Source organism: Struthio camelus, chromosome 4 (genome assembly GCF_040807025.1).
Source record: "Struthio camelus isolate bStrCam1 chromosome 4, bStrCam1.hap1, whole genome shotgun sequence".
Lineage (NCBI taxonomy): Eukaryota > Metazoa > Chordata > Aves > Struthioniformes > Struthionidae > Struthio > Struthio camelus.
In genome coordinates, this window is record NC_090945.1 from 9,655,830 (window position 1) to 9,682,955 (window position 27,126).

Consider the following 27,126-nt stretch of genomic DNA (forward strand, 5'->3'; position numbering starts at 1 on the left):
CTGTCTGAGTAATGCACCTGCACCTACACATTAGAGCTGCCACTGAGAAAACCTTCCTGCAATCCTGCTTCTCCTTGCATCCCCAGATCAAAATGCTCTTTGTAATGACATGTTATCTGGCTAGCTCCTTCTCCTGCACTGGTATACCCTGAGGTTTGTGGGATACTGATACCACGCTCTCCAAGATGTTCAAAAGCTAAGATAAACATTTGGTAATATGGATTTATGGCCTTCTGTGCACATGCAGATCACACATGTTGTAACCACACTGAAAATATTTCCTGAAGAACAGCAGGAGAGCGGGTGGGAGGAAGATGGGCTAACACTTAAGGTGGAGAAGGGAAGGTAATTTTTCTGTTCTTACTGCTCTTATGAGCTAATTAAACCATTTAAAGTACTGATTAGAATTAGTTTGGTGAGGAGGGATGCATTTTTTGCAACAGAACATTCAAATTCAAAGTAGTAAGCTATGTTAAGCAGATGTGGGAAAAAATGAACACATCAGCTATAATATTTGAGAATCCAGCTCAAAGCATTAGGGAGAGGAACAATGTACCTATGTTTTTAATTTAAAATTGCTAGAAGTAAATAATCTGCTATAAGTCTGATTCTTCTGCTGTTAAAACCAGTGTGCTGTTTGGGAGCAATATATCTGCTGTTTTTCTTGTGTACATGCACGTGCGTGCATATTCTGTCTTCAAAGGGAGAGATTCATTGACGTCTTCTTCTATCGTTGTTTTGCTAAGTTCTGGTCTATACCTTTTGTCCGTCGCAGTTTATAACAACATTATCTGTTGTTTTGCCTGGAAGTGGTGATGTCCACCATCATTTTCACATTCTCACTTCTCCCCATGTCGCTTAATTCTCTTCTATGGTAGAGGACAATCACTATGTTTTCCAAATTCCTTCCTTCTGCCAAGGCTTATAATCTTAGTTCAAACTGTTGTTGCAAAATGCTTTGGCCAAAAAAGAAGTTTTTGTGTTAACCTCTCTGGAACGGGATTTTATGTGTGTCCCGTGTGGGCATATAAAATGCAGAGTCTTGCTTCCACTGAAGTTTTGCCCTGGACCTGAGTGAGATGAAGACTGTATATATTTTGTTTTTATTTCTCTTAGAATCACAGTCTTTCTTAGAGGTAAAAGCATCGTGGCCTTGGAGGATGCACAGGAGATGGGATCCACTCCCATTCTCCAAATATTGCAAAGCCGCTCCACTCTGTTCTTTAGAGTATTTCTCAAAACATGGGAAAGTGATAAGCCTGTGACAGACATTCAGAACAATAATATTTTCTCCTATCAAACTGGTGAGGGAACTGAACTGGGCTCCAGGAAATCTTCATCTATGCTTCATCTAAGGCACTTCTCTTTACTGTTGTGCTAATGTTTTCTGTAATATTTTTTTTGTAATTTTTTATGGCTGTGTTTTAGACAAGTGCAGACCATTGGCCTTATACTCCTCACTTAAAATGCTTGCATCTGAAGGTAACTCGACCAAAAATGATGTATTTGGACCTGTGAAAATCATTGATACATTTGTGGAAAACAGGGATTGTTATTTCTTTATTTACTTCTGTCTCTGACATTTCATCGTTGCACTTGCATAGCTTCTGTCAAATCTGTTTTTCTAATAGCAGTGATGTTTGACAGTGACAAGGGTCTCTGCCAGCTAGCTCAGACCCAATTTGCTATGGTCATAGCATTAATGAAATTCTTTGGTTTTATTTCTTGTAGCCATCAGTTTTGTTTGTTGTCATGAGAATTAGCTGCTGTCTATGCTAATGGTTGCCAATATATTTTTTACCAAATACTCTTAAATGAGTAACTGTAAACTTCCCAGCAGTATGTGAAAGACCATCGGGAAAGAGCTTTCCATCATCTTTTGAAACCACATCAGACTCTAACAAGGAGCTCTGTGCTATAGCAGCCCTGGGAGACGATCTCCCCAATGATTTCAATGGGACTAAATCTGCAGCTTCAGCATGAAGCAAACTTGGTGATTTGAGACTTAGTACATTTTGAAGCAGATCACAGAATTTTATAACTGGTTTGTTTGATATTATTTGTGAGCATCTTCTCACGTTCTATCCTGGAGTGACTATTCCACGGAAAAGATGTGAACTTTCAGGCTTCCATACTGATAGTAAGAAAGTTACAGAAATGAAGCAGTATGAAATTGTTAAAGTCGGCGAAGTCACATAGGAGAGTCCAGTTAAAACTGTGCAGGATTTAGGCACCTCAGTCATGTAGGCACCACTGTGCCTCTTTTTGGACTGGATAACTTAACAAGCAAGAGTTTCAGATTTTTGAGTATTGTGTATGAATACATAGCATCGTGGGTATCATTTCAGTGGATACACATAACATACAAAAAGAATAAAGCACACCCCTTTTTGAGTAGTAAGCATAACAATTTCAGGAATGTAAGCAAGAAAAAAAATGCTTCTGGGTTGTAACATTCTGAGAAAGTTTTGTGGTTGTTCTGTATCTGTAGTGTGCTGTAACATCCTCTTTGCATTCTGCATATTAAAGACAAACGAGGAGACCGGTTCTTTAAAATAGTTTTGCTGATCTCGTTTGTTCAATAGGCTTTTTCTTTAAGGGACTGTAGATTATGCAGACACTGAAACTGCCATATTCAGCATACCTCTTCTGGATATCTGATTCCTCAAATCTTACAGAAGTGCATAACATTCATGTTGTTAGCTGTTTATCTAAAATGTTTTTCTTGGAACTGTTTAAAAAAGCATAGCCTCAGTAGTCCTACAGATCAGTTTATTCTGTTTTGAATACATTCTCCCTTTCGTTGTAAGGACATGTACCGTCTTTGTTTGCTTCCTGTGATTCAAGTTACCTCAGGTGGTTTGCAGCTACTACAAGTAACAATTACATGGCCAACTCACTCCCTTCGTAAGTCTTTTTGGCTTCCTTTCTCTATCGCATCAGACTCGTGATCTTGGTCCTCACCTACGAGACCCAACAAATGCTTTCAAACCACTTACCCTGTTCTCTCACGTACGCAATACGCCTTCTACCATGTGAAGGTCTCCCTCAACTTCACTCTTACTTCTTACTTTCTTACTGTCTATTGTGCTAGCTTTCGTATAACCCCTTCCTGGAACTGTTTCTCTGACCAAAGCAGAACTTCCAGTGCACTGAGTAGTCCTATTGTATTCAATGTGTTTAAAGTACTTTCTGGAACTGGGGCCTCTATCCTTTTTATCCCTCCAGATCTCAAAGAAGTTTGCGTTATAGACTGTTTCTCATTTTAATCTGCAAGTAGATGACAGAGTCTGACTATCTAGTTATACATGTGTGTCTCATGTGCGTGAGCTTTGCAGTCAGATTACAAGCTATGAATCTATTGTAGAGAAGAGAGAAGGAATGTGAATATATTCTGTATGCCGTTTTGCCTCACTAATATCACAGCTCTGCTGCATTGTTTGAATGGAAATAGAAAAGTGGCCTGCTTAATGCCCTGTCATCTCTCTGCTCTGTTGCTAAACGTACAATTAAATTAGATATGTCAGTCTTCCAGATTGATAGTGTGTTTATGATTTGAACGGATTAAAAAAATCTGTTTTCAATATAGATATGTTGATTTGAGCCATTCATGCTATATGTTGCTGTGTGTCACACCGGTAGTTGAAATGTGTTACATCAAATTTTAGCAGCAAAGAAAACAGCCGGTGCCTCTTTCTGTACTGAATGTTCAACTCCAAGAAAATAATTGATCACATCTAGGCTAGTGTTTTCAAGAAGTGGTGCCTGAAGTTAAAACTACTCTTTAGAAAGTAACTAAATAAGTAATGCATTTTTAAATTTTATTTTTACATTGCTAGCTTGCGGTAACTCTCCTCAAATTTAGCAGTCTCCTGGGTGCTCTGGTCACACAAAACCCTAGCAAAGTGCATCTCTTTCTTCAGGGGTATTGGCAAGCCGGAAATTGCAAAGTCCGTGTCCCATTTCGCAGTAGTTTTCACGTCCTGAACCTAGAGTTTGTAATCCAGAGCTTTTCTGAGGATGTGTTTTATATCAGCCCTTTGAATCTAATTAGTTTAGGAGTGATTCTACCCACAAGTTTTTTCCCCAAGACAAGGTAGTTCTTTCCTGAATAGATAGCACTTTTGCCATTTGAAAGGAAGTTAAGTTGTTGAAAATGGAAATTACTGATGAGCTCTAATCTCTCCTTTCCTGCACATTTAAAAACTGAGGTCACTGTGATATGGATAAAATCCTGAGAGTATTCTAGGATGGAGGGAAGGAGTTGCAGAGCAACGTTTTGAAGATTGCCTAAGTTTTTAAGATTTTTCTCCTGAATTTTTGTATGGTTGTCAAATTTTGGAGGATATGAGAGACTTGTTATGCAACAGCTTGCTGAAAGCAGCAACACAGGCCAGAGCACCACCTCCACAGTGCCTGAGGGATCCCACCAGCGATTTCACAGTCCTCCAGACTAAGGTGTGAGGGAAACCGAGTTCTTCTCAGGGCACTGAGATTTTCAGTCCACTGTTTTCCAGTTCCAGTGGGAGAGATGCATCTAAATGTCCCTGGGTCACTCGGAAGACTCAGCCTTAGTGATTCAGCAGACTGATTGTTTTAAGGACTCCTTCACTGTTCAAGCCATTAGGATTTCCAAGGATTTGCAATAGTGAAGTCTGGGAAGGAGGAAAAGAATACTGTTTAAGAATTGAAGGTTGTCTGTCTCCCCTAACTTGACACCCTCACCCCGTCCTAGTAAAATACTAGACAAAAAAGTGTTGATTTTTTTGTAAAATTATTATTTTTCATCAGTTCAGCTGATAATTAGAAGTTTTAGCAGATGGTTTTATGGATGAATTATTTCTGGACTCAACTCCTTCAGTGCCTAAGGAGATTACAGTTGGAAAGGAAGAAGACCCTTTGAAAGAAACCACAGGAAGAAAGGCAGAGAGAAATACATGCATATATTAAGCATGCTTTGAATACATGCCTTCACAAAAATCCATCATTTCATCTCAGTTGCTTAATCAAACTTTGATCAAGAGGCTAATTTATTCATAGATGTTAACCCTGCTTCCTTCAAAAGGGAAAATGTTTGAGGAGCTGGCCCAGCTCCACAAAGAACACACATATCCAAATTGATATGCAGCAGTACTTCAACATTTCCTTTACTAACTCACCTACCTGTCTAGCTGTCATTTAGTTCCTCCAGGTCTTCCTGCTCATCTTGACTGATTATGGCTCTGATCCAGCAAAGCACCTAGGCATTGTTCTCAGTGCAACTTCAGCACACATCAAGAGACTATACTTTTAAAAGTGTTAAAGATATAGGTAGGTGCTCAGCGGGGTTTGCAAAAAATCTGTAGAAACTCCCGCTGCAATGCACCCTGCCTACTGCAGGAAATCATCAGGCAAGAAATCATCAGGTTTTGGAAATCCTTCTTGGCACTTACCTATACCTTTGGCACTTGAAGCAATTACTTGAATGATGGCATAGGGCTCCAGTCATTCATCATACTCTGGTCCTTTTTTAATGGGAAAGGAAAGCGAATAAGTGAACTTGCATGACAACCAGATGAGCGTTTAACCATGACACCTTCCTTTATTTCTAGGTCAGCCTTTGCTAGAAGTTCACTTCAGATAATCATTCTAAACCTTTGCCTAAATCTTCATCCTCTTCTGAGGAAGATTCGGTTATCTTTTCTCCGATCTCACTGCTGATCATCTTAGTCTCCTTTTTCTTCTCTGTGGTAAAGAAATGGTTTCAGTAAATCTGCAGTGGAGGAACTGGAACTTCCCTGTTCTCCAGAGACTGTTGTTCAGAATCTCAGCTGGCCACAAAGCTGGATTTGGAACAGGGACAGAGGGACCGCTGCGTGCACATTTTGGAAATGACTCTTTCTTTCTTTCTTTTCTTTTTTTTTCTTTCTTTCTTTTTTTTTTTTAAACCAAGGCCCAGCTAAAAGGGAGACTTTTATGGCTGAGATTTTTATTTTTATATGGATTTTTTGCTCCCAGCTGAATATACTTTTAAAAGGCAGATTAGGGAAAAACAAATTTCTTGATTGGCTAATTATTAATGTAATCACTGTGTACTGGCATGCAAGTGAATGGGGACACCAGTTTTTTATGTTGATCTATCAGCTATACACAACTTCCAACAGGCCTTCAGTGATTATTCATTGCACAATATGTATAAGCTATTCATCCTGTTGTTCTTTCAACAATTATATGCCTCTTTTTTATCTTCTTTGTTGTAGCTTCAAGATAAAACTTTTTCTTTTCTTTGGCCGTAAATCCTAATGTGTTGGGTGGTTTTATTCTTTTAAAGATTGAGAGAACTAATAAGATAATAAATTCTGAGTGATTACTATACAACTGTGGAGTCTGACAGTAGTTTCATCATTTCTTGGGACTGGGCCTATAACCCTGAGGACTTTAATTTCTTTCACTTTTATTGCCTTCATTTCTTCTCTTTTTATTGTTAATCTCACCCTTCATCCTGAAATGCAAATGCTGTAGCTAGCTGAAGTTCAAACAGAATGCTGGGAGTGCTGAGCAGATTACAGAAAAAAAAAACATCTTGGCTACCAGAAATATTTCTAAATGCTCCAATGCTGAGGATGTCTACTAACGCCCACTAAAAGCAAAAGCACGTGGACCTACAAGTTGGAGCTGTTAGACTACAATCTGCGCGGCTGGCTTTGGAGAGCCAGGCTGAGTTACAGAGAGGATGACCAGCTCAGATGCCAGATGTGGCTCAGTTCTGAATATTGTGCCGTGTGGCCCACGGCCACCCACACCTTCCTGCTGGAGCTGTAGCCCACAGTGTGCCCTGAGCCCCAGCCTTGCCGCGGGCTGCTGCTAAGGATGGAGTGTTGCATACTGGGACGCAAAGGTGGTAAAGAAAAGGATATCAGCAGGTTTATTTTACACCAGTTGCAATCCTCTGTTAGGCCATGTTTGGACTGCCATGATATTCAGCTCACAGAACTGGCAATGAGTTTAAGAGAAGGAGCTACACAGCTACTGGTTTCACATTCAGCTCATGCTTTCTGTATGATAAAAGAGCTGTTTGGTTGCCTATGTATATGCACAAAAGAATATAGTGTTATATAGCAGGGAAGAGTCAGTTCTGCAAGGTTCAGTGTACGGCACAGGTCCAATGTCTGGAGGTATATTATAAATATGTGCCGGAATAGTTGTCATAATGAATTTTGTCAGACTGAGTTTGAGGCAGCTGCACCATTTCTGAATGCTGAAACATCACCTGAATTACACGGATCATCCCAAACAGACATTGGCATAGTCTCTGCATGCTGATATTTTGCAGAAGGGTTTTGTGTGTTTTTTTTTTTTAAAGAGTTTTTAAAACAGAGGTGGTGATTCTCTGCTTAATTTCCCACTACTACTTGTCAGTCCAAATTCAGCAGTGGAAAAGAAGTCTTTTACACTCGATGACAGGTTGAGTCAGTGATATGCTGTGTCATGTCAACAATGATATGTTGTTAAAATCCATATCTTCTTGCCCTGGAAGCAAGCATAACGTCCTTTCTTTCCCTGCTGAATTTGAAATATTTTTTGCACTTGTCAAGGTCCCATAAAGAACTGTTCTGCCTAGAGGCCAGGAGAATTTGGAAGGAAGGAAGAATCCTATATTTGAAAATGAGAAAGAAAACTTAACAAAGCTCTTTGGGGTTTAGTGATTTAATAGCATCCTCCTGAGGCAGCAAGCTTGAGACACACGTTTAGATTTTGAAGAATGAAATATGTGGCCCAGTTAAAGTCCTTAGGCGTTCATGGAAGGTGAAGTGTAATGACTTGTGACATAATCAGATGACAAGACAGGGGAGTAGGCAGTTTGTGAGACTGCACAGAGATGTACAGGATTATCATCTGGATCCCATTGCTGCATGCAGAATACCCACGTGGGTGTGTGTTTGTAGACAGAGTAGATGTATCATGTGCTGTGTGTGTATATTACACATACTTGAAATCATCTTTGATTCATAGATAATTCATGACCAGAAGAAAACTCATCCGATGAGTAAGCTCAGCGCAACGAATAGTTCAACATCTGTGTGTGTGTGTGTGTGTGCGGGAAGCAGAGAAAGAAAATCTAACCATCTTACATGCTGGCAGATAGATGAACTATTCAGCAGCTGTAAATGGGCATAGGCAGGAGAGATGCACTCACTGGCAGTTCCTGAGAATATGGATCATTTCACATGAAGATTATAGGTTGTTATTCTGTTAGAAGGCAGAAAAAAAGAATAGCAGGACGATAGCATCTTTTGGCTATGGGAAGTCTAACTCTTGTGTAACAAAATTGCTTTCCAAGTCGTCTTTTTGTTGCTGCTGTTCCAACTGAAAAATATGACAAGCCATGATAAACTCAAAATGCACCACTTAGTTAACACAGAGATAAGAGCTGTGTACAGTAGGAAAGCTTCAGATACATAGCATCCAAATTCAGGCTAATGGATCGACCTGCTGCCTGCCACGTTCCCCCTCTGGCTATTGCAGGAATCATGATGTTTGACCTTGCCATACGTGATCACGTGCCATCGTAACTGAGTTATCATTTGGCCAAAAGTGCTTGAAGGAGCTTTCCTCGCTCCTCAAAAGTATCTTTCTTTCTTAAAGAAACAGATGTAGCCCATATTTCTCAGAATGGTCTAATATGGGGTTTTAGTTGTTTCGAGTCCACAAATCCTGTGACTTTGGAGGGTTCCACATGGGGTTTCTGCTCTTGAATCCTTTTCTCTTATGTTCATGCGAGCTCTTTACCACAGAAATCCTGTCAGCGTCTAGTAGGAAAGCTTTGAATTGCCTTCCCATGAGACCTTGAGGTCCATCCCATCGGTATCATGGGGCTGAGATTTGTTTTATGGTCTAGTCCGATCTGGGTGTACATTCCCCCGGCAGTGTGCTTTTGTAGTTCAGCAAACCTCTCTGCTGGCATACAGCTCCTAACAGCAGTCTTGATTTCACCTACTTTCAGTTTATTGCCATTCGTGGTACGCCCCTGTAAACTGAACTCATCAGAGCTGACTTACAGGCTTGCTGAGCAGACGCACAGCTTCAAATCCCATCAGTGGAAGCTGCGGGTGCTCATCATTTTTGTACATCACGCTCCTTTTTCTTCCTCGCTGTAGGGAAAAGGGGCAATCTTAGAGGCAGAGCCTAGGCAGGAGGTGGTGCAGCCATGGGGCTTGGGGGTTATCAGGAGAAGTGGGTAAGATGAAAGGGTTACAGTGCCGAGAGGAGCTCTGCAAGTCCTTTGATCTCAGAGCTGTTCCAGCCTGCCACGGACAATGTCAAATGAAAGCAGGCCTAAGGCCAATTTGTGTACCCCACTGGACACCTCCCGGTACTCACTGTGTATGGTGTTCATCAGCGGCAGGGTGTCTTGTGCAGAGGGTGTAGCTGCCTGCACGTACTCGCAGCGCTGGTTTGGTGGTGTCAGATCAGGGTCTTGGCCCTCCTAAAGTGTGTTGCATTCATTACTCTTTCTGTGGAATTATAAGAGAATGGGAATCAGCATGGGTGCACATCCTTTCAGAGCTCTTTCTGCGGTGTCACCTCTGTTAATTAAAAAAAAAAAAAGAGGGATAAGAAAAAAAAATGTGCTTTTAAAGCAACATGGTGAAAGGTAAGTCAGCAGATCAGTGAGATATTTTCAGACTCTTGCCATTCATGACCTTCACTGCCATGGCATGGCTCTAGTCCCCATGATTAGCAGTCGTATGTTAGTTCTCGTCCTGGGCTTTTTGAACGTATTGTGTGAGCAGTAGCCCTCCTGAAATCAGTGGCAACTTTGCCAGTGATCTCTGTTGAGCCAAATTTCAGGGTTTCTAATATTGCCTGGCACAGATACAAAGCAGAGGCTGCCTTCAGCAACTGCAACAAGAAGGTGTTGGTGGTGGCCACAGAGCAGCATCCCTGCAGGAGCTGTCCAGATTTGAGCAAGAGGGAAAAGCTGCATCTCTGCTAGGTTCAGATGCATCCAGTGCTGGCTGGCACAGTGTTCATCCTTAAAAACTGCCTTTCAGTAATGTAATGTCATTGCCGCCCCCAGTACTGACACGGCTATTTCACAAGTCCAGTAATGAGATGCAGCAAACTCCTCATTAGCTAAATAGCAAAGGCAAGGTCAGAACAGTCTTAAAAATTATTTCTGCCTGCAGTGCTAAACATCCTCTCACCGTTCCAGTTCTGCACAGGGAAGCCTGGTAGCAGATTAGATACAGAGATCATATGTCACCACTTCCCCCCAGTGCCAGTGGTATAAAGAGGACTTGTCAGACAGTATTTACCATGGTGACTCCTGCTTTGTAATTACAGGCACACCAGGAAGTGCTGTGCTTTTTTCACTGCCTGTAGGAAACCAGGGCATGAATTAGTCCTATGGGCCAGATGTTCATTTCTACCAATTTTATACAAGAGTTCATTGGAGTTACCTTTGATTCACAACCAGTATGGAAGATAATCAGTCATGAGAATCTAGCTAAATGTTACCTGTTTTTAACCCAATAGTGCAAAAATAAGTACTGTGCATAGTAGCTGGGGAGAAAATCAAACTGCCTTGGTTTTCCGAAGTACCATAGCAAATCTCATCCTACCATGGTAGTTATTTGGTAACGGTAGTATTTCAATCAAAGCTGTTTCACGATGAAAAAGAAAAGCAATTCTCAGCCTCTCTTTAACTCTTTCACATAGAAAAAAGTAGCTTGTTCTTATTTAACCATGTGATATGCATCTTATTATGAAACGGTGGTTGGCATGGAGTCAGGCATATGTGCTGTATTACACAGTGTCATGTCCCGCTGAGACATTGACCTCGTTTGCACTAAAAAGCCATGGAAGGGACTGACAGGCCAATCCCATCCAAGTATATGGCTACTTTGTCATATTTGGCAAGCACATGAAGAATGCCAGTTTTTCCCCCCTATTAGAATGATTATCATTGCACTCCTACTGGAGGGTAGAAAGGAAGAGAGTGTCGTTTTTCAGGATAAAGGGGTTCCTTTGGATTTTATTTCAATCTCTTCTCTCCTTTCTTGTCCTGCATCTCCCTGTCTCACTTGTCTACACCCTTCTGCTGCTGCCCAACTAAAGAAAGCTGGTCTGTAAATTACCAGGAGGGGGTCTGAAGCCAGATAGTTTGCATCGCAAATTCATACAACCACAAACTGAAAAAAGCTGTTGAGCCATCATTGTTTATAATTAGTTTTTGACTGAAGTCCCAGTCTGCTATAGGGAATGGTTTTATCTTAGTGCATGTGTGGGTGGGAAGAGAAAAGTAGAGAACTGAATCAAGGAACCAGTCCTTATCCTGAGGGGAAGAAAGAATAGGGTAGCATAATCTAACCCCATGGGATCAAAGGTGGAGCCAACACAGACATAAACACCTTTACGCTATGTTCTCTCTCCCCGATTTTGCTGATTTAAATAGTAAATAGTAAGTTGGAACAACAAAGCTCTTACCCTGCCGACACACATCATCTTTACTTTTGGTCAGGTGGTGATTGGCAGCCCTCAGTTAGTTCAGCGTCTGACTGAAACATGCTCCAGTCTGTCCAGGCCTGATGCACCTTGGCATTTCAACCCCTAGACTAGGCTGTGTAAGTCCATCTTCCATCAAAGCTGGGTTCTCACCCTGGAATAAGGGAAAAAAGGGGAAAATCATGCACCCGGGCTTCAAAATCCAGTTTGTAAAACCTTGCCAAAGATTTGCCTACTGGAAAACAGTTGGCCAATTCCACGTCTACGCAAAGCCTTTCCTCTCGTGGCTAGAGCTGGCAATAGGGACTGCGTACCCTGGGGGAAGATCTTGGACGTTTTCTGTGCCCTGGCTCCCACAGCCACTGATGAGCTGTAATAAAGCCTGCCTTACATCTCACAAGAATGTCAAGTGGTTTAATGCATGTTTACAAAAGGATCCAGAGATTTTTGGATGAAAGACATTCTATAAGCACCATGTGGTTTGATGTGCTGCCATCTTGGTACCCAAAGGAGAACTTTAAGTATACAAAAACCTGTATTCATATTCCTGGGTTCTCGGAAGGCATTTGCCTGCCTGCAGAATGAAAATCTGCTCTGACCAGAATTAGCTGATGAATGAAAAAAACCGCCTCACATATTTTAGTCTGTATTCCCAAGCACAGTGTGGTGCTTGTTATAGACCACTACACCAACAATTCATTGTTAAAATAAAAAAAAGATGCATTCTTCTTGCAGCTGGACTGTGGGCACTGCTAAGTCTCTCATGTTCCACATACTTAAGTGCTGTACTGAAGACTGTTCAATTTGTTCCAAAACACTTGGAAATCAAGCAAAATAATACTAGGAAAAATATACGCTGTAAATTTTGAATTTGGCATTTGATCCTGCTCATCTGATAGCACGTTTCCCTCTCAGGGTAATTTAAATATTTAAAGTCACCTGTAATTCTACTAATAAAAATCAGTTTGGTTGGATTGGGATTATAGTAACTCATAGATAGTACTTCCTGCTGTAATTTCATTTTACTGTTTATTCTAGAGAGAGAAACATGGATGAGACAGGATCTCATGGGTCCTGATTTCCAACCTCCTTTTATTGCAACAGCCACATGGTAGAAAGCATTGCGTAAAATGATCAAGTTTCACCTTAACAGTAACTGACAGAGAAGCAAGAGGCTGCTCCAGAGAATCCTTCTCCAACCCCTTGTTCCTCTCATCAAATTTTTCCTTTGACTTCCTGCCTAAATATATTTCCAGCCAACATACGTTAGTTTGTCCTTGCACCAACATTGTCCTCTACCTTCAGCAGCCCTTCTCATCCCGCCAGCTGAAGCTGGGGGTGCAGATTACATGAATCTCATCTTGTAATCGGTTGTGTCAATTTTCAGTGAAGACTGTTAGAGGAGGGATGCAGGTGGAAATCTCTTTCTGTGGCCAGACACTCCCAAAGTCTTCCTTGCAGCAGCAGCCTTCTCGCTGTCTGTTGGCCTTTATCTTGGAGAACACGGTGGCGATGTCAGGCTGTGCAGGGTGCAGCATTCCTACGTGCTTACACGTGGGCTGGAACTGCGCAGGGGGTTGTCTGGTTCTGTTGCTCCTCAGTACGGAGTTCAGACAGATTCACCTCATTTCACCAACGGACACATTGGGGCTATCTCTCTAGCATCTAAGCACATGATGGCAACTAATTTGCTGTGGAGCAAAGAGTCCATAACCAAACCGTTTGCCTTAGACATTCATTTCTCAATACAAAGCCTGTCTGAGCACTGATTCTTTTATTCCTTTTATTCACTGGACATCCAAAGCTCCCACTGGCTTAAATGTGGAAGTATTGTAGGAGTGGGGTGGGAAACTTGGCAAAATGCAGGAAGTTATTATCCGGCAGCTAATTCACTATTTCCTCCTTCAGATGTTTAATTTCTTTTTAATGAACGTGGGGAAGTCTTTGCAGACAGACTTTTTTTCCCCCCTGAGATAACGTAGAGCAAATCCTTCCTAATCTGGTAGCAGTTTTCCAGCACAAACTGTGTGACATATCTTGTTGAGCAAGTTGTGTCCTGGGGGGTCAGGGAAAAGCTGTATGGATGAAATAATGTTGTTGAGTAAAGAGTTAAAGAATTTGTGTATTTAATTAGTATGCAAATTCGTGTGTATTTTTATTCTTAGGTTTAAGCAATGCATACAAAAATTCTGAATGTTTGCCATAGAGAGACTTAACATGGCTACCCAGGAGCATTAAATAATCCTATAGACAACAAGTTAACTTGACCAATTACAGTATCGAAGCAAAACCATTAAGCTGAATTTATTATGTCCGCCTTCCTTTCACTCATTTTCTGCACGCTCTCAAGTACTAGGTTGCACAGAATTCCAGAGGGCAGCTTGTATTTTCATTAACCCATTTGCTCAAGACCTTAGTGTTGTGCTGAACACAACTCAAATCCATTTTACATTACCTGGGTGAAATCCATCAACTTCAGTGGCAAATCACTCACTGACTTCTGTAATGCCAGGATGAACTCTGCAAGGGTGTTGTAAATTCACCACTAAGTCATTATGTGTTGCTCCATTCATACCAAAGGTATTCAGAGTTTGAAAAGGCTCAGGATACGTAATGGTGAGGCCTATCATTTTACCTTCTTTCAGTATGAAGCATAAATCAAGGCACTTTTAAAACTGGAACCCATGTATCTAGCGGGAGCAGATTATCCTTGCAGAAGATAGGAAAATAAAAGGCTTTGTATTTTCAAAATTTCTTGAGTCCTGCTTAGAGTGCTCAGAATGTTTCCTGACTTCTTCCCATTTCCTTCTCCTTTTACAAGAGATACACACATCTGATCAGCAGCAGAAGTGCAGCCTGCCACTTAGGTGATCAAATGAGTATCCCAGTGAGGTACACGTAGCAGTGCCATCGCATCATGCAATTTGCAGTTACAGCTGAGCTGAAAAGGTTTCTAAACAAACACTAGCAATGAGCATGCAAATCACAGCCTGTTAGTTGGCTGTGTTGCAAGTACAAAAGCCAAAAGGGCTAAGGCCAGGTGATAAAACGTTTGGGAAATCAAAAAGAGTGTGAGAATTCCTTTGGAATTCCAACACCTCCAGCCTAGGAGTAAGATGGATAGTTTGCTGAAACCCCTTTCTGTCCATTTTGTATTGACGAAGTGGGCTGGTGATTCCTTCTGACGCAGCGTTTAGTGCTGAGACGTTTTAGAAACCTGCAAACACGGTCAGCCTGATTGAACGGGTTGCTCTAGAATTAATCACAGATTGAGACCTACAGCTCTTCAGGGAGCCGGGATTTTCTTTTGGGAGCTGAAGTTCAGCCCCTCCCCCCTGCGTCTGGCCCATGAGGAGACATCCAAAAACTCTTTACTACCAGAATTACATTAAAAACAAGAGAAAGGAAAACAGTAAGGCAGCAAGAGAGTTACAATGAGATCCAAAGGGGAAACTGTTGGTTCTCACATCTGGTTTGCAGATCTGTGGTGGTCCGGGAAGCACTTTCAGGTGGTCTCCAGAGCTGTTTCCGTCACAGTAGTAATTCTCAAGCACTACCACTTCCCGCTAGTTATAACCCAGGCTCTGAATCTTTTAGTAATGCTAGTACTGAATAGATGAGAACACAACTAGGGGCCTCAGTTTTGGTTTGCCAGAGACTAGGTATGTAGGACCATGTTTGGACAGGATTTCTAATATTTAGTAGATTTCTGCTCCTCAGTGAATCGGTTTGGCTTTCAGAGGGACTGTTGTGGAATCAGGAACTACTCAGCATGAATAAGGAGGTCAGAATCTGCCCTTTAAGCTGGAAGAATGGCATCCATTAAAAGTACAGTATTTCTGTTTCACATTTTCACAGCTTTTACAACTGGGATAGAAATGTCAGCACTTCAAATTCCAGCCCAAATTACCAAGTGATTGCAGAAAATGCCTGTGGATTACTCTTCAAGAACAAAAGCGATAGGAAAATAATAAATGTGGATCCAAAGGTAAATGTCTTTTCTGCAATATTCTGGTTTTCCTTTATGCAATGGAGTTGGACCACTAAGCTGTTCAAGTCTGATCGCAAATAGCTCTTGTGCAGAGCTGCAAAGTAAATGGTTCAGAAGGATTTACCGTTGGATAAAAGAAAGGAAAATGCTTGTGCCTCAATAGTGCTGTATGCTGGGTGAATGTTACGGACTCTGTCTCTTACGTGCTATTGAGAGCACAAATGTATGCTTTGCTTTCTCTAAAAATGGGTCTGATCCTATTATTGCTGAAGTTGATTGATCTGTGCCATTTATCTCAGACTTCACCCACTACTGTGTAAGTAACTCTGTAATTACTTAGATTTGCAAAGCAGTTGAATCCAAACAAAGCTCACACACTAGAGTCATACCTTGGTGTCCTATTTGCAGCCATAGTTGAAAGTTGTTTAAATTCCCACCTATATCTCCTGTTGAGAACTAAATGGGTAATAATCTTATGAACAGCTTCCCTTTGTAAGAAACTGACTGTTCCTTTGGTGCTAACTGCACTTTTTTAAACTTTACAACTGAAGTCCTTGGACTATAGATTGAATGTGACAAACACACCCAGGCTTTGGTTACTCTCAAAACCAACATGAAGTAAGCTGGGCAATAATTTGTTTGGGTTTGTACTGAACAGATCTAGGATGATGGTTTCTTTGATGTGTTTCCCATGAAAGATGGTTGCATATGAATAGTAACAGTACAAAATATCAAATTATATGCATTTCAAAATAAGTGCATTGGTTTGTTAGAAATTCAAAAATGCATACCTAAAAATGTGTTTTGTTGCATTGAAAGTGGGCCACCAGTCTAACTTCCTACAGCTGCAGAACATCTGTAACAAATAACCAGCTCTTTAGTGTCTATGCAAAAGATTCTTGCATGCCAAGAGCCATACTAAGAAGTGCTGGTGCGGGTACCTTCGGTCTCCCTGCAGGTTGCAGGGTACAGGCATGTACGTCTCCTTGAGATCCATCTGGCTCCGTTTTTTCTGTAACACTTACTGATGCAGAACAAGCTTTTCGGAAGTCCTCAAGATGGCCCAAACTAAAATCAGCATGAGTTCTCTCAGTGGTTTCAGCTTCAACAGGTTCAGTACTAACTGCCTGGTCTTTACATTTGGACCTTCTCTTTGACCAGTTGATAGTCCAGTTGTTCCTAGCTGTGTTTATCTAAAAGAACTCTATCACTCTCTTTCCATCTGCTAAAAGCAGCGCAGGAGAAATTTTAGATTATCTGGTGCCTGCACATTATTCTTCATTGAGAATTCCCCACCCTCAAGGGGGATCAGCCTTTGTGTTCCAAGAATCTGAGAAGATTCGTGAAATTAAAAACCATGCCTTGTGTCTCCTGACTGTTTGGGTACCTGTAATATTCTGTGTTTCAGGCTTACCCAGGAGACAACACAACGCGGACACCTATTGAAACAGATCTCTACCTCCATGTTGTTATCTACGACCACATCCTCAGAAGAGGGGCATAAGGTCCATCTCTGTGGTTATTCTCCCAGCTGTGTGTTTAGTTACCTTAAAGCCACCCGAAAGAAAAATAAACAGTTGAAAGATCTTTACCTTGCGTTCAGGGGAAGGAGGGTTGATTTTCAGACTAGTTTAGAGTTGGTTTGTGCCTGGCTCCTTGAGGGAAGTAAAGTGGAAGGAAGGCCCCACACTGTTATTCAGTCTATGTATCAGGGCCCCTTGATTGCTCTCTTTGAAGTCCATTGGGTATGTGACACTGCAAAGGCACCTAGGGGGAAGAGAGAAGGTTTTGGACCCACATTTCTCCACTGCTCCTAACCCAGCAGTGTTGCCAGCTTCATATGGAGGGGCTGCGTTCTTTCGTGGAGTAAAGCAAAAACTACTGTCACGTAGTTTCCCAGCAACAAGATGTTCTAAATGATTCATGGGAGACTCCTTTCAGGGAGGCGTAGGGCTCTGTGGACCAACTAATCCCATTTAACGTGGACCAAGCCATTCACAGGGTAGCCCAAGAAGTCCCACCAAAGAAACTGGTAAATGTAAAGAAACCTGCAGCACTCTGAAGGCATTATTGGTTCCTTGAAGGCCAGTTTTCATCAGTTCCTGCTCTTGCAGCTGTTCTAGTACCAGCTTGCCAGAAGTTCAGGCAGCAACGTAATGGCTGCCTGACTACAGGGACTGTATTCCATTCCCAGGGCACTTGGGTAAGTTGCCCATACTTACATGACCCAGCTGGCAGAACTATCAGTGTAGCTCTCCGCTTAGTGGAGAACAGGAAAATGGCACAAAGCTAAGCAGCTGACAGAACTAGGAGAAAACAAAGAATAACAATAACTACAGAGAAAAGAAAAAGGATGTGGGGGTGAAAGCAGAGGAAACAAAGGCAGAAAAGGGCTGAATAAAATTTCCTGGACCTTATTGTTTAAGTGACTGGATGATTTTAATGATGTCTTCTTACCTTAAAACGGTGAAGCTGTAAAAAGGACAAGGGAGGGAACTCAGAGAAGAAAAAAGATGGTAGCAGTGCTGCTAGGCTTACCATAGGGTGGGGTTTATCTATCAGCCTCATCACAAGCATGTTCCCTTTGGAAAAGGCTGAGAGCCTCCGTCTTAGCAGTTGGCGCATTAAAGATCTCTTTAGCGCAAGGAGAGGGAGTGTTCCAACAATTACAAAGTGAAAGTTGTTACTTCAAAGGTGCAATAATTTAGGAGAGAGACTTAGAAGACTTGTTTTCTTTCCCATAAAACTTTCAATGTTACGAAGTTCTGCCATTTCCAAAATACAATAAAATCTTTTACTATAACATCTTGCTTTTATATATAGCACTTCATCCCATAGGACCCTGAAAATTTTCAGCAGGCATGCAAACTGGAGGTTACTTTACTCATCCCTGAGATGCGGCCAGGTTGTGGACAAAGCAGAGCAGAGCATGGCATCACAGCTCAACGTTGGAGGCCCTGTCTACGCTACCAGGGCTCTGCCTCCATAGCTAGGTCAGCAGAGCCCCCTAGTGTAGATGCAGCAAATGCCAACAGGAGGAGTTTCCGTGCCTGCTTCGGGCAGCACTAGCTCCTGGAGACAGGGGAAACCTATCACCCACTACAGCCCTTCACCTCAAAGCAGGTGAAACTACCAAGCTACTAGTAGAAAACAAACAGGCAGAGACAAATTATGCCTCTTCCCAGGGCTATTAACAGAAAGAACAAAAGCCCAAGACTGTAGAAACTCTTTGATTCTGCAGCTCCATGTGTTGGAAATGTACTTCTCCAGAGAGAAGGAAGGCCTTACATTGTTACGGCAGATTTCTCTCGACGATGCTCCTGCATGTTTCCCTCTATTCATTTCACAGCACTAACCAGAAAGATTTCCATCATTTCTTGCGTCTCACCTGAAAACTGGGCTTCTATGATTGACTTATTTTTGATTTACCGCCTGTTTCTTGAGGCAGTTCAAGGGAAGGGCTGAGATTCATTTATAAATATCTTTATACCACAGAAGCAGAATTGCCTTTATAGCACAGCTCATAATTCAGGAAATATTTTTTGCAAGACAAAATCAGAGGTCCTGAGCCATTCTGAAAACATTGGCTTTTGTCTCTCTTGAACACTAGAGAAGAAGAAATCCTTGTTATGAAGGTTGGTAGAAGGGACTATTGGTAGGAGTACAAAACACATTTTTCATTCCTTTGAACCACTGAATTGTCATTATTCTTTCTCAATCTAATCAAATCTTAAAGGAATGTAAAAAAAAAACTTAAGTTAGAAAATGGTTCTTGAAGTTTGGAGGACATTATCTCAAAGTCATAATAATTAAAAACAAAAAGAGAGATGAGGTAAGACTAGATAGAAGTGAATTTTCAACTGTGGAAGTTATTTCCCTGTGAGTTTCCCTTCCTTTATTTTTGTCATATGAATCAACACTCTTGATCCTATAGGAAGTCTAAGAGTATCCCATGTCTGCATGTGTAGGAAAATGGAAGGAAACTTGAATTCAAGTGGGCTTTATGTGTTTTGAGGTCATTATCAGTGAATGCACCAATGCACTGTCTGTCTTTAAAGACAGACAACTGAATGGCTGTAAAGACGTATGAAGCCTCATCTTTTGCAGTTGGTGGTGACCTCCTTTAGAGTTCTAATTTCATGCAATTTCTGACGAGAGCTATAAATCTCTTTTGAGATAAAAAATTGCTTTCTTTTCTGAACAAAAATACATACAATGAAATATAGGCATTCACTGAGCCTACAGAAGTAATGACTACTCAAAAAAACTCATTGAAATTCCCTCCTATCCAGCCTCACCTGTGAGCTCATCTGCTGGTGTCCTGTCTCTTCTGATATTCAAAACCTAGGACCAGAGGATATGATTAATAGAAGCTCAAAAGTGACATGTCATAGCCCTTTGCCAATCTTGCCAATCCTAAATGGAAGAAAATTTAGCCTTTGTTGAAAGTGGTGAGCACTGGAAAATCTGCCCTGAACACTTCCGTAGTCTGGCTTACATTTTAAAGAAAAGGTTCATTTTCCTATACAGACAGGATAGTGCCTAAAGGCAACGAAGTGCTGTTACACTGTATTTCCCTCTATGCTAAAAATGACAGTGATGTTTTTCCCAACATTTTGTCACTGTTCTGCCCTGGGTAGGCACATACTGGACATGCCAAACACATGGTAATGAAGAGAAAAGCTTTCAAAGAACTGATAACCACATGAAAGCTCCCTGAATATCCTCCTGTGCTCTGTGACTTTTTAGCAGAAACAAATACAAACTGTCCAACTTGAAATTATTGCCTGTTATAAACATAAGGGGAATGGAAACTTCTCCATTCTGTTCTGAAAAGAGACCATGTATGATCCCTGATCATGACATTTACTCCAGATGTAGAGCAGTACACAGCCATAAGATAACTGATTTTATGCATTGATGAGAAAGCACATCCTTCCAAAGGGTCTACAAAACTCTAGATTTTATACCACTGGAGGTTGTTCCTTTTTTTTTTTCCCCCAAGCATGTTTAAACTGCATAAATGAGTTAAAATGAGTTAAGGTCTACAGATATTAGCCTGTACATGTTTTGGATTCTTTTACTTTTCTTTACCTCCCTTGCCAAAATCATAGTTTTGTTCCTTTTATGTGGAGGCTGGGTCTTTGGTCTTGCTGACAGGTTCAGAACATTTGTTGTTGTTGTTGTTGTTATTTTGGATAATAGTGAAGCAAAAAGCAACATGAGATTGGTGGTGAACAGCTCCATCCTGAGCCACAGACAGAATCACAGGAAGAGTTGTTATTTAGTACAAAATACAATGCTTTGAAAAGTCACTTTAAACCAAAAACTGAAGTTCTTTGTTCTTAAACTATCGTAACAGGATGCTTCAGGACATAGTTAGAAGATTTTCCTTACTGTTACCTGAAATGAAATTCTGGTGAGATCAATGTGATTTTATGGAGAGGCTCTCTTGCATTCTCTGACCAAAAGTGGTTTTGTGGAAGGCCAGCTGTATGAGGAACCCAAAGCAATGGTGGTAGTTCAGCCCAGATTTGAATTTGGCAGTTATGTAATAAGGTATCTGCTCAGAAAGCACAGCACGACACATAACTCTCAAACTCATGATTCCAGCAGCAGCCTTGCAAATCCAGTTCCTCCATTCAAACTTGAATGAAGGAAACAGAAGGATGCCAGTGCCACCTTAATAGCCGACCTCTATCTCACATAAAGAACAACAAGACCTCCAAGCAGCATACAACGTGGTCATTAAGTGTTCTCCTTTTGGCCATCAGTGAAAGAGGTTGTAGGGGAAAATCCTCCCTTAACTCTAACTTTCCACATACAGAAAAGAAATCAGATTAAAAATGAACAAAACCTTTGGGCAATTCTCTGCAAGGCAGGCAGGGACAAGCAGTGCAGGCCAAGCCACTGTTCCCACTGCAAAGAAAACAAAAACACAGGTGCTGAATGTACTGAAGCCATGCAGATTAGCCCTGTGTGCAGTACACGCTCTTTACAAGAAGAAAAAACATCACTCTTGTTATTTGGCTATTGTTCGCTTGAGGCATGTTTTATTTCAGTTCAACTCCAAGCAGAGTTATTACAGATCCCACAGCAGAAGTTCTCTGTGATGAGAGAAACATGTGATCTCCAGGCCCTAGAGAAGAAATTATACTGGAAAGGCACCTCCAACGGGAAGGCTGATGCTGGCCACCTGAGCAAACACCCAGCCTAGTAAGCATAAAAAAGCAAGCATAATGGATATATATATATATAAAATATATATATATATCTGTATCAGTATAATGGCTATGCACAGGGGTAGCTTGGTAGAAGTTTCTCCCCACTCCTCCTAGAAAAGACTTATTTTCTGTACACCTCTATAAGACCAAGAGCTAGGGGGTTTATAGGGAAAGGGACACAGCTTTGTTGCCCAGTAAAAGAAAGGGGAGAGCTAGCTCTGCATGTTGCAGTTTGGGTAGTGCAGTTCCAAGTGCTGCTTGCTGATGTGCAGTTTAGTGTTCTCTTGTGCTGGTTTTGAACTTTATGAATTGTACACGGGAATGTGTGCGTATAAAGGAGGTAGGGGAATGATTTGGATTGGGAAAAGTGAGTCATTTGGAGCTGACAGCAGTGGATTCTGACTGGGTCACAAGACCAAATCCAATGACAAGAGATAAGGCTGCTCTGGAGCGATGTTTTAGGGGAGGGCAACGGTTGCCTCAGCCAGAGATTATGGATCTAGTAAGAGTGGGGCTGACTTGGTGCGGTTGAACACATGCTGCTGGGAGCAAAGGTGGTGTCACTGACCCAAGAATTCGGTGGCAGGAGCCCTGCCAGAGCAGAATACACAGAAGTCCATCGGAGACCAGCAAACAGATGGGGCAGAGGGCTGAGGTGAAGCTGCATGGGATATTCACCAGATGACAGTGAGGAGAACTGGATGTAGGAGCTACAGCAGTGGAGACTGCCTTTGTAAGTAAATTCTGCAAAGCCTGAAACCCAGGCAATAATAAGCACAAGTGTGGGATTGGCCTTCACATGCTGAACAGATTTTGCTAATATCACTTTGTTATGCAAATATGTAATTATTTCATTTCCCCCAGAAGGAGTATTTGTGGTTTCCTCTTCCCCGGGACTTCTGAATGCTTCTGTGGAGGGAACAAATAACTGTGAAGTTACCAGGTATGTGCATTACATGGCAATTACTGGAAGTGTGAAAACCTGGGAGTTTTTGGTGGGGGTTTTGAAAGGGGCTGCTGCAGAGTGGTGAGGTTGGCCCTGATAGTGGCACAAGAGCTGCACATCATTTACATAAAGTTAATTAAGACTGAGGCCTACAGTGTGCCCAGGGCTAAGGAATAAAAAAGCTAGGTTGCTTACAAGTTACATGACTGTATTGTAATGTGTGTGAAGCGCAAAGTGGAGTCTTACTGGTCGATCAGGTTAGAGCTCTACAAGCAAGAAGCTGCCAGGACCCAGCAAGGAAAGCGCAGGACCTGCAGACCTGCAAGGAGCTGCGCTGCTGGTTGTCACTCGGAGGGGCGGTGCTTGTGGATAACCCAGAAGCTATCCACACCAACAAATGAGAGAACAAACAAGAAGCACGCATCGACCCTCTTTCTGCACTACTGTGGTAGAATAAGTATAGACAAATGACCAGCTTGGCATAATGTGTAGAGACCAGCCCTGCCCAATTGTAACACAAGTAACCCTTTCATCACTAAAGAGGAAGAAAGTAAGTCAGGCTGCCGTATACACAGCCACCATTTCAGATCGTTTGAGCCTGATTCTGCCTCAGATGTCTGCCTGCAAGTTCATCTGTAGACAAACACACGCACGCACACTAGCTGGAGTTTGGTGCCTATTTCTAGAGACCAGGTCAGAACTGTAACAGCATTATTTGACCCTGTTGCGTCTTTCCTGTTTCTGCAGTCTGGGGAGCCAGGGAGGGGAAAAAATACAGTAATAGATTATCTATAGCAGTCCAGATTGTTATCTCTGCTTTGCAGATGGAAATCTAGAGTGACTCTACTGGATAGGATGGAGTCAATCCATAATCACACCAGTGTGTGTGCAGAATTTGTCCCATGTGGTGATGGTTATTCTTTTGGTCTATCTGCATGCTTTGTAGCTTTTCATGCCCCTACAGCTGTTTTGTGTAGAGACCTGCCCTCCAGACTGACTAAGACCTGATCTGTACATTTGTACCGAAATGATTTGTATGCTGCACAGAAAAGCAGATGAGTTTATTTGGATATTCCAGAAGAAGTGATTTAGGACGTTGGACTGTGTTTTGAGATTTGGAGCCTGTCGGTATATCATACTGAAATGTTTGCCTTGTTTTTATAAACACAGGAAAGGTAGGTAAGCTTTTACTCCACTCTGTTGCTTTGATGATTATGTCATTGAGGAGCTACGTTTGGCAAACCAAGACAGAAAAAAGGGGAGGGAGAAAAATAAGAAATTAACACCACATTTAGTTATCTCCATTAAAAATGCACAATATGTAGAGTGCTTCTGCACCAAGTTCAGACTAGATCTCATTGTGCACAAATCATTTTTACTGCTGTTGCATCAACACCAGAGCTTGACGCATGCTTTAACCCTTCTTAGCCTTCCAAATGACCTGGTTTGCCTTTATCAATAGAAGGCTCAAAAAGCCCATGAGGGTACACATCAGCTGTAACCAGGCAGACCCAGATTTAGGGAGGAGTTTAGGTGTTTCCTTCCCCCGGGGTCTCTTCAGGCATAGCTGGGCTCAGGTCTGCTGGCAGCTGAAAAGCTGAGAGCAGAAGGAAGATGTTAAATTTCAGAACTGTTATTAACAGTTGTCGCACTTCGTAGGACAAAAGCTTACATGATGAAAATCATTACAGCATAAATCAGTAAAGTAATACTAGCTTTCTTACTGAATAAGTATCTTCACAAGAGTCGTGGTAAAAATGCAGCAAATCTTTTAAGCATGACTGTTACAATATGGTGAACCTTGACTGTGCATATAATATTGAAAACAGTGGATCACTGTATTTTGTGTTAGCTGAGGATTTGGCCCAAAGAAAAGACCTCAGGATTTGACTGCCTATTGATACAAAGCAAACAAAAGCCTTTGGCTCATATCAGTCAGTTGCCAAGAAGGGTCTCAGGGAAGCATACTATCATAGGGTTGTTCAGGTTGGGAGGGACTTCTGTGGGTCTCTAGTCCAACTTCCAGCTCAAAGCAGGGCCAGCCGTGAGATCAGACCAGGCTGCTCAGGGCTGTATCCAGTCAGTCTTGAAAACCTCCGAGGATGCAGACTGCACAGCCTCCTCAAGTGACCTGTTGCAACGCCTGACCATCCTCCAGGGGGAAGAGGTTTTCCTAATATCCAGTCTGTGCCTCTCCTGTTTCAGCTTATGCCCGTTGTCTCTCATCCTCTCGCCGTGCAATGCTGTGAACAGCCTGGCTCTGTCTTCTTGGTAACTCCCTCACAGGTACTGGCAGGCTGCTGTGAGGACGCCCCAAAGCCATCTCTGCTCCAGGCTGAACAACCCCTGCTCCCTCAGCCTCTCCTCACAGGGCAAGTGCTCCAGCCCCCAACCATTTTGGTGATCGCGCTGAACTCCCTCCCATCCTGTACGGACACAATATTTTATACACAGTCTAACAAACGCTGAATATAGGAGGATACTCACTTCCCTCCATCTACTGGCCGTGCTCCTGGTGATACAGCCCGGGATGCTGTCGGCCTTCCCTGCTGCTGGGGCGCACTGCTGGGTCTGCCCAGCTCACCGTTCATCCCCCAGGGCACCCGGGCCTTTTCCAGCAGAGCTGCCCCCCAGGCAGCCAGGCCTCTGCCTGTGCTGTTGCGAGGGGCTAATCCTTCACAGGGGCAGGACTTTGCATTTGTCCTTTTTGAGTTTCATAAGGTTCCTGTCAGCCTATTCCTCCAGCCTGCCTAAGTCCCTTTGGATGGCAGCCCTGCCCTTGAGCGCGTCTACTGGTCCTCCCAAATAGGTGTCATCCACAAGCTTGACAGGAGTGCACTCCACTGTCTCCTCCCGGTCACTGATACATTTGTTAATATGGGATAGGCCCCTGTGGTACTCCACTTGTTATGGGCCTCCAGGTAGAATATGACCCATTAACCTCGACCCTCTGAGCTTAACCATCCAACTGTTTTTTCACCCTTCCAATTGTTCGCCCGTCCAGATGGTAACATCCTAACTTGGAAGCAAGAATATTGTGACATTTACCTTGCTAAAGTCAAGGTAAATGTCATCCACCCGTCTCCTTTATCCACAAATCCAGTCATTTTATCACAAAACGCAGTCAGGTGGGTCAGGCATGATGTATGCTGGGAAGCAGATGAAATTGAGGCCTCAACTAAAAATTAATATAATATTAACTTTTTTTCAGAGAAGGAAGCTCAGCAAAACGTGTTAGAAAATGCTGACTTCATTGTGTTATTAAGCATTGGCCCTATGAAACCTGGCCAATCAGTGCATCCAGCCTAGAGCACCCATCTGCTTCACTTGGAGCAGGATTCAGGCCACCGAGTGTATTAAGAAAAGCTGCAGAACTACATTTCCATCCTGGAAGTAGCCCCAGTGTCAAAATATCTACTGAAAACCAAACCACAGGTTCTTTCCATAGCCCTCACTGATGTTTGTAAAATATTATTTAAGAAACTGAGCTGAAAAGATGCCCATGGAGAATTTCAGATGGGGAGGTAGTCAGAATCCAAACTAACCAACCACAATTTATTTAAACCAAAATATTTCTTTTTAAAGGATACCATTTTCTCACTTTGCCAAATCCTTTTGCTTACCTCTCAATGTTTTAATATATCCGTATCTTAGTAATACACACTGATGGGTAGAAAGAAAACAAACTATGCCTGACAGGACAGCAAAGTTGCTTCTGACAACTCCTCAAAGGCCATTAAGTGTGGAATCCAGTAGTGCTGAATATTCATCAATTGATGAAAGAAGATTTTTTCCCCCCACAATCAGCAGATTCAGATATTCCTTTCAGGTGCAGTGACTGCTGTTTGTGTGCCAAGTTCCATATTTTCAAAGGGGGCTTTAATTTGGAGAGCCTCTTTTCCAAATATTCACATTGCTGCCCCTGAAGAAGAAAGGGTACAGAAGAAGCATCCAGGGGGCTCATGATCCTAGCTCAGGCGTATTGCTCTAGCCTTTGAAGTTGAAAGTCCCAGCAGTGCAACTCCCAAGAACATCTTTGCAGTTACATGGAGAATAAGTCAGCAGGTCAAATGTCTACTGCAGGGTGAGCTGAATAGCTCTTTAGGTTCCTGTTTCTGTATTGACTGGACTGGGGTCACAGGCACCCAGTTAATATGCAGACGCCTAAAGTTAGGTGCTGTAATCCCCGTAAGCATGCATCATTCATAACAGTGAGCGCTTGAGGTGGTCTCCACTTAGAGAGAGCTCCAAAAGTACCCGCAGCAGTTAAGAGTCGCAGCCCTCTGACTTCCAGTTTGTCACATCACCCCGCGCTTCTGCTCTAACAGTTCAGAGGAGCTTTGAAAAAAAATCTCATTCCACTTTAATAATGCTTTGACTTGGGGTGAAGGCTGGTACCCCCTTTTGTCTTTGCAGCGTACTAGCTGTGTGAACCAAGAGCCACAATGCAAGCTTGTAGCCAGGAATATAGTCTGTAT

General features: G+C 42.2%; 1 protein-coding gene across 2 annotated transcripts in view; it reads left to right on the top strand.

Moving 5' to 3' along the window:
* Positions 1 to 21,629, top strand: part of CFAP299 (cilia and flagella associated protein 299) — a 249,754-nt gene extending 228,125 nt beyond the window's left edge. The window contains exons 5-7 of one of the 2 annotated variants that reach the window (XM_068941333.1): positions 15,346 to 15,475; positions 16,887 to 16,983; positions 21,567 to 21,629. In XM_068941333.1, the coding sequence (XP_068797434.1) occupies positions 15,346 to 15,475; positions 16,887 to 16,982 (226 nt within the window). In that variant the 3' untranslated portion in view covers position 16,983; positions 21,567 to 21,629. Of the gene's footprint in view, positions 1 to 15,345; positions 15,476 to 16,886; positions 17,070 to 21,566 lie in introns of those variants that run through there. The other variant, XM_068941332.1, reaches the window with a different exon arrangement.
* Positions 21,630 to 27,126: the final 5,497 nt, after the last annotated feature.